This window comes from Stegostoma tigrinum, chromosome 16 (assembly GCF_030684315.1).
Source record: "Stegostoma tigrinum isolate sSteTig4 chromosome 16, sSteTig4.hap1, whole genome shotgun sequence".
NCBI classification, from domain to species: Eukaryota; Metazoa; Chordata; class Chondrichthyes; order Orectolobiformes; family Stegostomatidae; genus Stegostoma; species Stegostoma tigrinum.
Window position 1 is genome coordinate 16,046,545 of NC_081369.1, and position 13,834 is coordinate 16,060,378.

Below are 13,834 nucleotides of genomic sequence, written 5' to 3' on the forward strand. Positions count from 1 at the left end.
TAACCATTCTCTGGATAGCCAAATTCCTTCTGAATTTCCTCCTGAACCTTTGAGTTACTGTTTACGACCAGTAGTTCTGGTCTTGCCTCCAAGTGGAAACACCAATTTTACCTATCCCTTAAGCCATTTGATTATCATTTAAACAGATCTATCCATTTAGGGGAATGCCACCCGAAGGTTGCAGGATCCTGCAGTGCCACAATGATGCCACCTGAGGGTTGCAGGAACAGCAACTCATATATTCCAGTTGGGAACCCTGCAGCCCAATGGTATCAATGTGGACTTCACCAGCTTCAAAATCTCCCCTTCCCCCACTGCATCCCAAAACCAGCCCAGTTCGTCCCCTCCCCCCATTGCACCACACAACCAGCCCAGCTCTTCCCCTCCACCCACTGCATCCCAAAACCAGTCCAGCCTGTCTCTGCCTCCCTAACCTGCTCTTCCTCTCACCCATCCCTTCATCACACCCCAAGCCGCACCTCCATCTCCTACCTACTAACCTCATCCCACCTCCTTGACCTGTCTGTCTTCCCTGGACTGACCTATCCCCTCCCCACCTATACTCTCCTCTCCACCTACCTTCTTTTCTCTCCATCTTTGGCCCGCCTCCCCCTCTTACCCCTATTTATTCCAGAACCCTCACCCCATCCCCCTGTCTGATGGGTCTAGGCCCGAAACGTCAGCTTTTGTGCTCCTGAGATGCTGCTTGGCCTGCTGTGTTCATCCAGCTTCACACTTTATTGTCTTGGGAACTGCAGATGCTGGAGAATCCATTATCTCTATCCATTTAGCTTGTCCTGTTTTCTGCAGCAAAGATATCTAGTCATAGTCCTACGATATGGAAACAGACACTTTGGCCCAACTTGCACTTGCCACCCAAGTTTCCCAAACTAAATTAATCCCATTTTGCCCATATCCCTTTCCTGTTTGTGTATCTGTCCAAGTGTCTCTCTTAAATGTTGTAACTGTACTTGCATCTGCCACTTCCTCTGGCAGTTCACCACACACACACTAACCACTCTCTCTTTAGAAAAAATGTTGCCCTGTGGGTCCTTTTGAAATCTTTCTCCTCTCATCTTAAAAATATGCCTCCTAGTTTTGAACTCTCCTACCCTAGGGAAAAGGCTTTTTGCTATTTGTCTTATCTATGGCCCTCATGATTATATAAATCTCAAAAAGGTCACCCCTCAACCTCCCTTGGCTCCAGGGGATAAAGTCCTAACCTATCCAGCCTCTCCTCATAACTCGAACCCTCCAGTCCTGGTAACTTGCTGGAAAATCTTTTCAAAACCCCCTCCTGTTTAATAATTTCCTTCCCATAACAGGATGACCAGAACTGCACATAGTCTTGGACAACCTCACGTGATGTCCAAACTGCATTGCTCCGACCTTTTGAGTATAGAAGGCAAATGTGTTAAATGCCTTCATAACCACCTTGTATTCCTGTGATGCAGATCCTGGGTATGAATGAACCAGGTTTTTGACAAGGTTAATATAACATGCGCTATTTAATCTATCTTTCTAGAAATGACCCCAAGGAGTTTATTTTATATGGCATTATTTATAGGCAACTATTTTTCACTGATCTCAACCTTAATCCTCTCTTTCTTCGGTCTTTTTGCTCCACTTCCCTTTTTAGACTCTTATTTTCCAAGGAGTAAATTACCTGTTATTTCAAAATGTGCCATTTGTTAGCTGTTTGCAGTTTATTTGCCAATCACAATCATTTGGCTACTCTATTGTAGGTTGGCATAGTCCTCCTGTGTTAAGTGTAATCTTTTCTCTCTTCAGATAACATCATGTCTTCTGTGTTCATTTGAAACAGTAGTAGCCAGGGTTTTGATTTGAACTTTTTGGCTGAATTAATGAATTCTGCAATGCAGCGTTTGTTTTTTTTTCTCATTCAAGTGTTAGCCTTGATCACGTTTCCAAGTCTTGTAGAATTACAGTTCACAAAATTTGACTTCCGTAAGAATGCTGCCAAGTGAGTTAGACCCTAATTGACTTTAAATTTGCAGTGATATTTCTAACATTCTATTGTTTCATTTCAAATTAAATCTGAATTAAAAATCTGAAACTATATTTCTGCATATAAGGTGAGTGTCAGTTATTCGATTATAAGTTTGCTCGAGGCTTACTGAGCATCCTTTCCATGCATCTGGCAGTGGTTTGAATTATGATGGGAAGCGGAAAGCTAGGCTAATATTTCTGCATCTCTCAAGTGTAGGGACTAGCTGTAGCTTTTCTTGTCAACATTTTTGGTTGGCATCGATGTGAATATCACTTGCTGTTTGGTAACCAAATATTTTGAACAAAGTGTTTATGATTTCATGCTGACCCAAACATTTAATGTGGAAGTTGCGTTCCCATTAAGTGTGGCTTCTTAGAAGTAAAATGCTGAACTCAAGGTGAATTTGTTTCCAAAAATGAATCCTAAATTCTCAAATGACTTGTAGGTTCGACTGCAATTTTACTAATTACAAGTTTGATTTACTGCTGCTGTTTTGATGCAACAATTGCAGATAAGTGTGTTAGCGCTAACTTTTCTCTGAAACTTATCACAGATTTCCATTGTCACAATCTGATTTACTACTTGGGGTGGTTCAGGGTTTGTTTTTTTTAGTCAGACTGCTGCAGCTGAAGATCTATTCAAAGCATGACCGTGGATGTTATGCAACTTGAGTTTGGAGGAAGTGATCTTTGCATATATTTATGTTTTTTTGATGTTTGTGATGGGTATTTTGCATCCATTAAATAATTATTAATAATGAAGAATATTTTAGTGAATGGTAGGTTTAAAGCACCCATAACATGATTGTTTGCTCTTAAATTTTAGGACAAATTGCACATGGGGGGGGGGGGGTGCACATAAGCTTATAACCCTTTCTTGCTAATGCAGTAGTTTTGGCAACTTTGCAGAGCTAACCATGTAACTTACATCAATAATGCCTGCAAATCTGCTGCCAGACTTGTCATTGGGATACTATTTCTTTACAGGATGCAAGGTAATTTAAGACTTGTTAATGCTGATGAACAAATCAGCAGGCACAAACCTGTCATGAAATGTTTTTGAAGCAAACCACAGCGGAAGTCTGTGTAGTTAACCAGAAACAAACCAGTGTTAGCCAATTTTCAGTTTGAAAAGATTGGAAAATATATCCTTTTAATATCTTTACTTGAAGCTGCGTTTCAATGATGAACACACCCTACTAACATGCTAAATATTTTAGCAGCCTGCTTGGCAAATCTGAATGCTTCTATTCCTTTAGGTTTTAAAAAAAAGTCCTTAGTTTGCTGACTTGACTCGTTTTATCTTAGGTGTAAGAGATGGGTCATTTGAAATAGTCATTTTTAATTATGTTGACCTTTGATTTTATTAATTCACTTCTTGCTAAGATTTGGAAAGCTGAAAGTTATCTGTTTGCACTCTGCTGTAAAGTACAGTGGTCCAAAATACAATTTTGTGTATTACAGTTGGCCCCTTGCATTCTCTCCCCAACACCCCCCAACTCTGATGGCCCCTAATGGAGTTCACGTGTAAATTTCTAATTTCTGTGCAAGTGATTAATAGTGGTGGTTAATCGTTTTAAAAACATTCATGGTGATTTGGTGGCAGAGTCATTCGGTTATGAGATAGCATTTCCAGGTTTTCCTTTTAAATCTAAAAATTGAAGTAAATCCTTAACCGAGGGGAATTTTTTTCTGCCAAAGCTTCAATTTACCAATTTCTGCTGGCTGTCTTTTTAATTTTCTAACCAGAAAAATATGGACCACAACAATATGCTGAGAATCTTGTTTGTTTCTTTCAGTGACCAAGAACCACCGTATTCAATGATCACCTTGCACGAAATGGCAGAAACAGGTAACTACTAGACTGCGCAAACTCTGAAATAAAGACAAAATGACATTGAGTAACAGAATTAGAAATTTCTGGAAAAGCTCAGCAGATCTAGCAGCACTTTTGAAGAGAAATCAGTTCATGTTTCAGATTGAGTTAACTCTAATTTCTCTACACATATGCTGCCAGACCTGCTGAGCTTTTCCAGCAATTTCTACTTCCGCCTCTGATTTACGGCATCTGTAGTTTTTTTCAGTTTTTATTTAACATTCAGTAATTTTATTATTGCCAGTGCAATGATACTTTTCTTGGAGGAAACAATTCTAATTTAAATGGCAGTTTTTTTGGTAAAGGTTTTTTAAATTCATTTTTAAGGTTCAGTTGATTAAAGTGGGCAGGATGCTCTGAACCTGATTCAAATACAGAAGTGGTTATTGGTGATTTGTCATTCGTCCTGTTTGTTATCACTCTCAAGCTTCCCTCCCCTCTCCTTGGTGCATTATCTGACAAGATACCTACTGGAGCTAGATATTATGGTTTTTCTCACTTTTATTTATGTGCTAACAGCTCTTAATCAGTCTCTGTGGCCCTAACTAATTCATGGTGTTAATATTAAATGTGACTCCTCTGGTTAAGAACAACGGTCTCTGGTTAGTCTGTTGTGAGAAATGATATCAGGATGTTCAATCAGTTTGGATGGAGCTAAGAAATAGCAAGGGAAGGAAGTCTCGGCTGTGGGTAATATATGGGTCCCCAAATGCAAGTCCAGTAGTGGGGCACAGTAATTAAAGCAGGAAATGCAGAGGGCGTTTAAGAAAGATACAGCCATAATTATCAGTTGATTTTAGTATGCATATAGACCGGATAAATTAAGCTGGCAAAGGTAATCTTGAGTTGGAGTTGATTGAATGTATGAGGGTATTTGTTGAACCCCTATTTGGAACCCACTGGGACTATTATGATTAGGTATTGTGTAATGAGGCAGGATTAATGAATGATCTCATGGTAAAGGGTCTTCTGGGGAAGAGTGACCGCAGCATGCAAGAATTTCCAAATCAGTTGGAGAGAGAGGAAAATAGCATGCAATATTGCATGAGGGTAGATATGGCCCAAGTAGACTAGGCAAGAAGACTAAAAGGTGGGATGGTTGATGAGCGGTGGCATGTGTTTAAGGAGAAGATCAATTGTTCCCGAATAAACTACATTCCAGAAAGCAAAGAAGTTTGTAAGAGCAGAGAAAATTGTTGCTGGCAACAGGAGTGAATCAAAATGAAATTCGAAGTTTACTTCTGGCTTTTGGGAATGCAATTTTCCGTAAGTGCTCCTTGGGGTAGTCTGCTAAGTATTGATTTTACATTGGACTAGTTTAATTGTTGGACTTCGGAATCAGACATCTTAACTTAGAGCTAATATTGGTATAAAATATTACAGCATAATACAGGCCCTTCGGCCCATGATGTTGTGCTGACCTACTATCCTACCAAGATCAATCTACCCTGCATACCCTATATATTACTATCCTCCATGTGCCTATCTAAGGTGTGTTTAAAAGTCTCTAATGTATCTGATTCCACTGCCACTGCTGGCAGCACGTTCCACACGCCCACCACTCTCTGACTCTACCTCTGACATCTCCACTATACCTTCCTTCAATTACCTTAAAATTATGCCCCCTGATAATAGTCATTTCCACCCTGGGGAGAAAGGTCTGACTATCCACTCTATCTATGCCTCTCATCATCTTGTACACCTATCAAGTCACCTCTCATTCTTCCTCACTCCAGTGAGAAATGCCGTAGCTCCCTCAACCTTTCCTCAAGACCTGCTCTCCAGTCCAGGCAGCATCCTGGTAAATCTCCTCTGCACCCTCTCTAAAGCTTCCACATCCTTTCTGTCATGAGCTGATCAGAACTGAACACAACATTCCAAGTGTGGTCTAACCAGAGTTTTATAGAGCTGCAGCATAACTTTGTGGCACTTAAACTCAATTCCCCTGCTAATAAAAGCCAATACACCACATGTCTTCTTTACAACCTGATCAACTTGGGGAGCAACTTTGAGGGATCTGTGGACGTGAATGCCCAAGATCCATCTCTTCCTCCCCACAGCCAAGAATCCTGCTATTAACCCTGTATTCTGCATTCAAATCCAAATTCAACCTTCTAAATTGATTCACTTCACACTTTTCCAGGTTGAATTCCATCTGCCACTTCTTTGCCCAGCTCTGCATCCTGTCAATGTCCCGCTAAAACCCTACAACAACCCTCCGTGCGGATCGCAACTCCATCAACCGTCGGGTGATTGGCGGATTTACTAACCCATCCTTCTACTGCCTCATCCAAGTCGTTATAAAAATCACAAAGAACAGAAGCCCCAGAACAGATGCCTGTGGAACATCACTGGTAACCGAGCTCCAGGCTGAATGCTTTCCATCTATTATCACCACCCCCCCCCCCCCCCCCCCCCCCCCCAATCTTCTATTGGACAGCCAAATTTCCCTGAATCGCATGCGTTCCTTACTTTCTGAATGAGCCTACCATGTGGAACCTTATCAAATGCCTTGCCAAAATCCAGATACACCACATCCACTGCTCTACCTTCATTGATGTGTTTGTCACATCCTCAAAGAATTCAATAAGGCTTGTGATGCATGTCCTGCCCCCCTCAAAGCCATGCTGACTATTTCTAATCAAATTGTACTTTTCCAAATGATCATAAATACTATGCTGAGGAGTCCACTCATCAGCTCCCTTATCAGTATGTTGTTAAGCTTAGACTTGCTTATATTTAGCTAGGAGATGGTGTGATTAATTCATTTGGAAAATATGGTTGGACTTCCATTGTTGCTCATTCAGTTTTTCCTTTCCTTGTTCTTTTAACTTGAAGTATTTGACTTAAATTCTATATTCATATCATGTAGTCAGACTTCCAGATTACTTGGCTCAATGACACTGTGCTAACTCCTCAAAGGTCAATACTGGTCAAGACTAGTTTCCCCGCCCTTTCACCATTCATTTTCTGATATGCATGAAAATAGGTAAATTAAATATCTCTTTCAAATGGTTTTGTGGATTTGTCTTAATAGCTTTGGAGCAAAATATCTCTCTTCTTTCCTTCTGATTTCAACAATGCTGAATTCTTAAGTCCTCCTAGCTCAGTCGGTTTAATTTGTGTGTCAATAAGCCATACAGATCATGAATCTTCTGAATTCAGCTTCCTCTATGGATGGGGTTACGAATTTTAAGTTACAACAGTTAGTGATCATGCTTTGGTTGCCGTTCTGATGGATGATGGAGAGGAAAATATTGGGCAGTAATGTTGCTGCTGATTTCCGCCCCCTTTGGCCTAGGCCAAAGTACTTGAACCAGTTGAACTTAGCATTGGGGTTACTTGTAATGTTCTCCATTGTTGAATTGCCTAGTGATGTCTAGATTGATCCAAGGAGTTGAGTCGCTTGAACAACGTTAGTGATGACTGATTAAAGGGATCTATACCCCATCATACATTAGTAGTTCCTAGAAAGGAAGTCTAAGTAGTCTACTGAAATTCAATAAGATTTTAAGTTTTTGTTTTAATGCAATTATTTGAAATAAGAGAACTGAAATGGTTGACAGATTTAAACTGAGACATAATTTGAACAACTTACATCAAGGTTGAGCCGAACTAATTGATGGCATTTAATTGAGTCCAAACACTCTGTAATTATTTTCGGTGTGTATGTCCATAGTTTTGAAACATTTTTTTAAAGCCATTATCAGGCCACCATGCTGTAATTTTTTTAAAAATGCATTTAATTCTGTATAAATATTGCAATTTATCAAATATGGAATGGAGCAGTAAAACTAGTGAGTTATAATAAATAGGGTATTATGTGGTATTTGTTGGATGTTTGTTCACACTTGATTTGAGGCGATGGTGCAAGTGAGGTCTGTGTCTCACTAAAACTTTCTTCAATGTAATGTAGCTTCCTTGAGGTTTTTTTTAAAAAGAAGCAGCATTAGTTTAGAAATGGCTTTTATTGTCATGTGCACTCAAATTCAAGAATGCAGAAGTAGAGTGGAAAGTTTGCAATGTTGCCAGTCATGCTGCCTAGGTACATAATTGTGGCCAAAAGGTAGAAAATAAAGAAATAAATTAAAAGCCCAACATTACATTTTCTTTGTGTATACAAGGAGCAAGTAAGAGTTCCCAGTTATGGTCCTTTCTTAGCCATGGCACTGCCGTTGCTTAGGGCTTGGCCTGTCTTGCTGCTGATGGCCAACCACACCTAGCAGCCACATTGCCAGGGTACCGCTCTGGTGCTATCCCGAATGTCCAACCACAGCCATGGCACTTCCAACTGACTAGTTCTGCCCGGGCATGCCAACCACCTCATAGCTGCTGGCAAAGTCCCCCTCTGGGCTCCTTGGCTATTCCTGGTGCTGCTGAATTCCCTGCAGAATGTATTAGAAAGAAAATCTTACGTTTTTTAAAAGGGGAAATGAAAAGCAATAGGAGTAGATGATCTCTGGTTCAGCAGCCGTACTCTGCTGCCATCTTGGAAATTGGAGAGAGAGACAGTCTTATGGCCTTAAAAGGATGGAAGAAATTTGTTTGTATCTTTGGATCATCTCTTCCCCATGCTATATTGGGAAACTAGCACAGGAAGTTTGTTAGGATTCTTGGTACTTAGAATTGCCAGCAATGATGATAATGGAAGTTTGAGAATCTGGAAAAAAAACTTATAAAATTCTAATGAGACTCGACAGGATAAACCCAGGAGCTCTGTTCCTAATTACCGACTACCAACCACCTACCCCCATGCGTACTAGGGATCAGTTTGAGGATATGGTGTGAACAATTTAAGATCGCAAAGAAGAAACCCAAAAGAACATGAAGTCCTCTGATCTTCAGTACTTTCCAGGGTTCTAGCATTCATTCTGTAATTCTTTGCCACCTTGACGCTTTCCAAGTGCATTATCTCATACTTTTCTGGGTTGAATTCCGTTTGTCACTGCTCTGCTCTGCCTGCCTGAACAAAGGGTTGATATCCTCCTGCAGTTAATGTCTATCTTCCTCACTATTTACCACCAAACCAGTTTTCACGTCTGTTATTTCTTGATCGTGCCTCTTATGTTGGAGTACAAATCATTACTGTGTTCAAATAGTAAGGCCCTAGAACAGTGCCCTGTAGAGCCCCACCAGGACAACCCATTCAGTCACAGATTCTTCTTTCTACCATCATGCTGCCCTTTGTCTCTCAGCAAGTTTTTTATCCCGTGGGCTCTTAGTTTTTGACTAGTCATGAGGAACCTTATCAAAAGCCATGTTCAAGTCAATGTCGACTACATTTAAATGCATTACCTCATCAATAATCCTGGCTAGCTGCCTCAAACAAAATTTGTAAAATACAACCTTCCATGAAATGAACCAAGACTCAAACAAATGGCTTTATTAGTATGCACTTCACTCAGTTGTGTTAATTTAAGTTGTGCCAGTGTTTTTTTTTGGTGGACTGTTTGTTGAAATTCATTATGGATGCCATGCTTGGATGTTACAATTTGTGGAATGGAGCAGGAAGATTTGTATGAAAATTAGATCTAAAGTTTCATTGTTGAGAAAACTAATGGCATTTAAAATAGAGCATAATTTGTGTGTTGCTGTCAATCAGTGCACCATTTTAAGTGGGTGATTCCTTGGACTGGTGGGCAAAACATGACTTCATATAACAGTCAGTGCCAAGAGTTTTGAATTTGAATCAATACATTTGCTTGTAATGGAAGTAAAAACTGCAAATTTATCAGTAGTCAGATACATAATGTTTTGTTCAGTGTATTGTCATTTGTTTCATATTTGTTCTTAACTTTAAAGACCACTTTTTTCATTGGGCTGTGGGTTCCATAAAGATCGAACAAAAATTTTCTAAACACCTACTACTAGAAGAATTTCCAACTTTAGTACAGAAATAAAAACTTTCTGAAGAAGTGTGTTTGCTGTAGTTACTGACTGATTTTGGACTGAATCTAATGTTTATTCTTTTTCCTTGGTGATAGACGAAGGTTGGTTGGAAGTAGTACAGTCCCTGATTAGAGTTATTCCTCTAGAAGATCCTTTAGGGCCAGCTGTCATTACTTTACTGCTCGATGAGTGTCCACTGCCAACCAAAGTAAGTGATGCATGACTTGCCATGCTCTGTCACTCTCTGTCTTGCCTGTCTTTTATTTTTAAATTTTATATTTATCAATTCTTTGTATTAATTTGACCCTGAAATAAAAAGGCTACTTATTGGAAATGTTTGGGTTCTGCAATGATGGCAAGTCGCTTGACATCAACAGAAATAGAATTTAAGAGTGTAGACCATGTGGTCCCTAAAGCCACCCACACTATTCCAGCTTATCATGTATTTCCTTTGCACTCCATATAATCTCTTGATCCCCTAATAAACTAAAATTGCTCTTACTTTTGAATTTATTTGAAGGTTAGAGGTCAGCAGCATACTGTTGACAATTCAAGCCTTTGAACAAGTATGTTTCTCCTTTGTATGAGTGATAAATTATCGACAACCCCAATCCTCCTCAACCAGGGACTCTGCTGCCAAGTTTTAAATTTGTTTGCCAGGTAAACTAGTGTTGACTTGGGTCAAAGTCTGTACATTAGACCTCTTCCCCACCACCACCACCATCGCACCGTGTGCATCCCTCTCCCCCTCCCTCTCCCCCTCCCTCTCCCCCTCCCTCTCCCCCTCCCTCTCCCCCTCCCTCTCCCCCTCCCTCTCCCCCTCCCTCTCCCCCTCCCTCTCCCCCTCCCTCTCCCCCTCCCTCTCCCCCTCCCTCTCCCCCTCCCTCTCCCCCTCCCTCTCCCCCTCCCTCTCCCCCTCCCTCTCCCCCTCCCTCTCCCCCTCCCTCTCCCCCTCCCTCTCCCCCTCCCTCTCCCCCTCCCTCTCCCCCTCCCTCTCCCCCTCCCTCTCCCCCTCCCTCTCCCCCCCCAATTTGAGAGAGTTCATTGACTGACCACAGCCTCAGTACCACTACTTTGCACTTTCTAAAAATCAATTGTTCAGACATAGTATAATATTGTAGATGGATCTTGAACCAGATCTTCTGGCCCGGAGGTACGGGCATTACTGCAGGAGCCTTCCTGTTTCCATATATGTTTGTGTGTGGTCATTTAATCAATTTAACCATGATCTGTAGCTTAACCCTTGAAATACTTATAACAAGCCTGAATTTCCTCTTCGGAATCTGCTATATGTCAACAAGATTACTTGTCTTTTAAACTCCACTGTACATAGCCTGAGTAAATTCAGCCTATGTTATCACACAGCATGATTCTCATCCCGGAAACCAATCCAGTTTGTACTGCTTCCAAGAAAAGTATATCCCTCCTTCAATAAGAGACCAAAAAAGTGTGCACTCCTCTGAATGTACTGTTGCCAAAGACAATGTATTTTATAAACTAATGACATAAATCAAAGTTGAATCCAAATGTTTTCTAGTTAATAGATAAGCAATCTCAATTGAATTGAATGGGTAACTTTTAAAATCTGTCAAAATTAATTCATGAAGTGTTTAAATCATCCTGCCCACCAAACTATGTATAAACATAGAAACTTTTCATTTAATGTGCCAGTCCCTAGGGTGATTTGAGGGAATAGGTGTAGACCTCTTTTGCAACTTTAAGCACAGGGCTGGAGAGGCTGGTAACTCATTTACTTTTCTTTTTCTTTTTAAAAAAAAATGTGCTACAATCCCTGCTGATGTAATTTTTGGACCAGTCCACTCCCAAATTGAAATCTGATTTGATAGTACTTCTTTGCTCAGTGAGGGCAGGCACAAATTTTTCAGATTGCCAAAAGGATGGAAAAATAAACCAAACTACGTATACATAATGTGAAATATTTCAAAACCCATGGTAAAAATACAGTTCCAGACAACATTATAGTACTCAAACATGAAAGAGTTTGCATCTATTACACTTGTAGGTTTAACTTAAGACGGGGAATTGAAAGAAACAGTTGCATTTAATAGCCTGTTTCCTTGGGCTTAGACATGTTCAGCTTTGAATAACTCCATCACGAATCTAACCAACATTCAGGCGAGGAATTTCAATGCTGTAAAATCAATCTTGCCTGTGGATGTGACTGTCAGTAGCTCTGGGGAGGAAAAAATGAGTCCCAGGCCAAGCTGGTGCTTCACTACAGCAGAGCAGTTGGTGTGCACCACAAACAATTCTGTACACAACAGTGACCAGCTGAAAATGGGCAAATGGCCATCCTTTAGAATGCTGGCATTAGTTAGGTTCTTGTTGAGAACCTATATGGCCTCCTGTGTTAGAATCAATGTAGATTGAAAGCTGCCCCAAAAAGCTTGTGTAAATAGAAATTAATCTCATTGTGACACAAGGCAGCAACATAACAATTGTGCCAATTCTCTCTTGTAGACACCATAACTCTATAAGCATGTGATGAAGCATTGTCACTGCATTTTTTTTTTTGGTTAAATAATTAGGAAAGATTTTGTTCTTTCTTTGCTCTTTCAATGCTTCTGGTGAGAAATGTTACAGCATAGAAAGAAAGAGACCATTTAGCTCATTTTCTCTGCCCTGGCTCTCCAAATGGATTTAGTACCAATGTAACATAGCAAAGTGTGGAGCTGGATGAACACAGCAGGCCAAGCAGCATCTCGGGAGCACAAAAGCTGACGTTTCGGGCCTAGACCCTTCATCAGAGAGGGTCTAGGCCCGAAACGTCAGCTTTTGTGTTCCCGAGATGCTGCTTGGCCTGCTGTGTTCATTCAGCTCCACACTTTGCTATCTTGGACTCTCCAGCATCTGCAGTTCCCATTATTGTTAGTACCAATGTCCTGCCTTATCCCATAATCCTGCACGTTTTGATTTCCACGCTCATCTAATGTTAATTTGAATGCCTTGACTGAACATGCTTCCACTGATCTTCAAGGTGGTGTCCAGAACTAGACCATTTATTATGTAGATGTGTTTTTCCTCCTTTTATGACTTAAGCAAATCACTTTTCAAAACCTGTGCAGCCTCATTGTGAATGTTATGCATGTGGGAGCGTTTCTCCCTTGATTTTTAAAATCAAGCTTCAGTAAAATCTCGTCCCCTTTTATTATTCTCTCCAATGTGAACAAATCCAACCGTTCTGCTCTAGACTCCTAATTGAAGTGTCTAATGCCTGAAAACAGAATCATTCTTGTAAGCTTCTGCAGCCACTCCAATGTGTTTGCATCCCTTCTATAATCATCTGGCATTTGGAGTGCTGAGCAATATTCTGCTTTGGAAAGATGTCATTTGAACTTTGTAAATCTTTTCTGAATCTTTTAATGATTTTGCCAGCGTTGGAGGCTTTGAGCTATAGGATGAGGCTGTACAAGCTGGGGCTGATGAGCATCAGAGCGTGAGGGATGACCTTTTGTAGAGATTTGTAAAATTTGAGGGGCATGGATATGGTGAATCACCAAGGTCTTTTCCCCAGTTTAGGGAGCCCAGAATTAAGGTCATATGTTTAAGGTTAGAGGGGGAAAAATGTAAAAGGGACCTAAGGGGCAACATTTTCACACAGGTGTGTGTGTGCGTGTGTGTGTGGTGGTGAGGAAGTGGTGGAGGGTGGTACGGTTACAACATTTAAAAGGCATCTGAATGACTACATGAATAGGAACGATTTGGAGACGTATGGGCCAAATGCTGGCAAATGGGACTAGAGTAATTTAGGATACCTGGTCAGTATGGACAAGTTGGACCAAAGGGGGTCGCTCTCGCTCTCGCCCTATACTCTGGTCTATTAATACAGTCTAGGATACTGTATGCTTTAATAGCGCTCTCCACCTGTCAGACCACTCTTTTTTTTTTTAAAATGGTCAGTGCAGATAAACACACAGGCCTTCTGCTTCTCTAACCCCCTAACTGTGTACCCTTGTTTTATACAGACTATCCATGCTTTTCCAACTAAAATGCATAATCTCCCACTTTGCTGCGTTAAATTTCATCTGCTTACCAGGT

The 13,834-nt window shown here is 40.7% G+C and overlaps 1 protein-coding gene across 1 annotated transcript in view; it reads left to right on the forward strand.

Annotated features, from left to right (window-relative positions):
• Nucleotides 1-13,834, forward strand: part of rspry1 (ring finger and SPRY domain containing 1) — a 51,127-nt gene that overhangs the window by 6,555 nt on the left and 30,738 nt on the right. The window contains exons 2-3 of the mRNA XM_048546615.2: nt 3,810-3,862; nt 9,871-9,983. Coding sequence (XP_048402572.1) covers nt 3,810-3,862; nt 9,871-9,983 — 166 coding nt within the window. The remainder of the gene's footprint in view (nt 1-3,809; nt 3,863-9,870; nt 9,984-13,834) is intronic.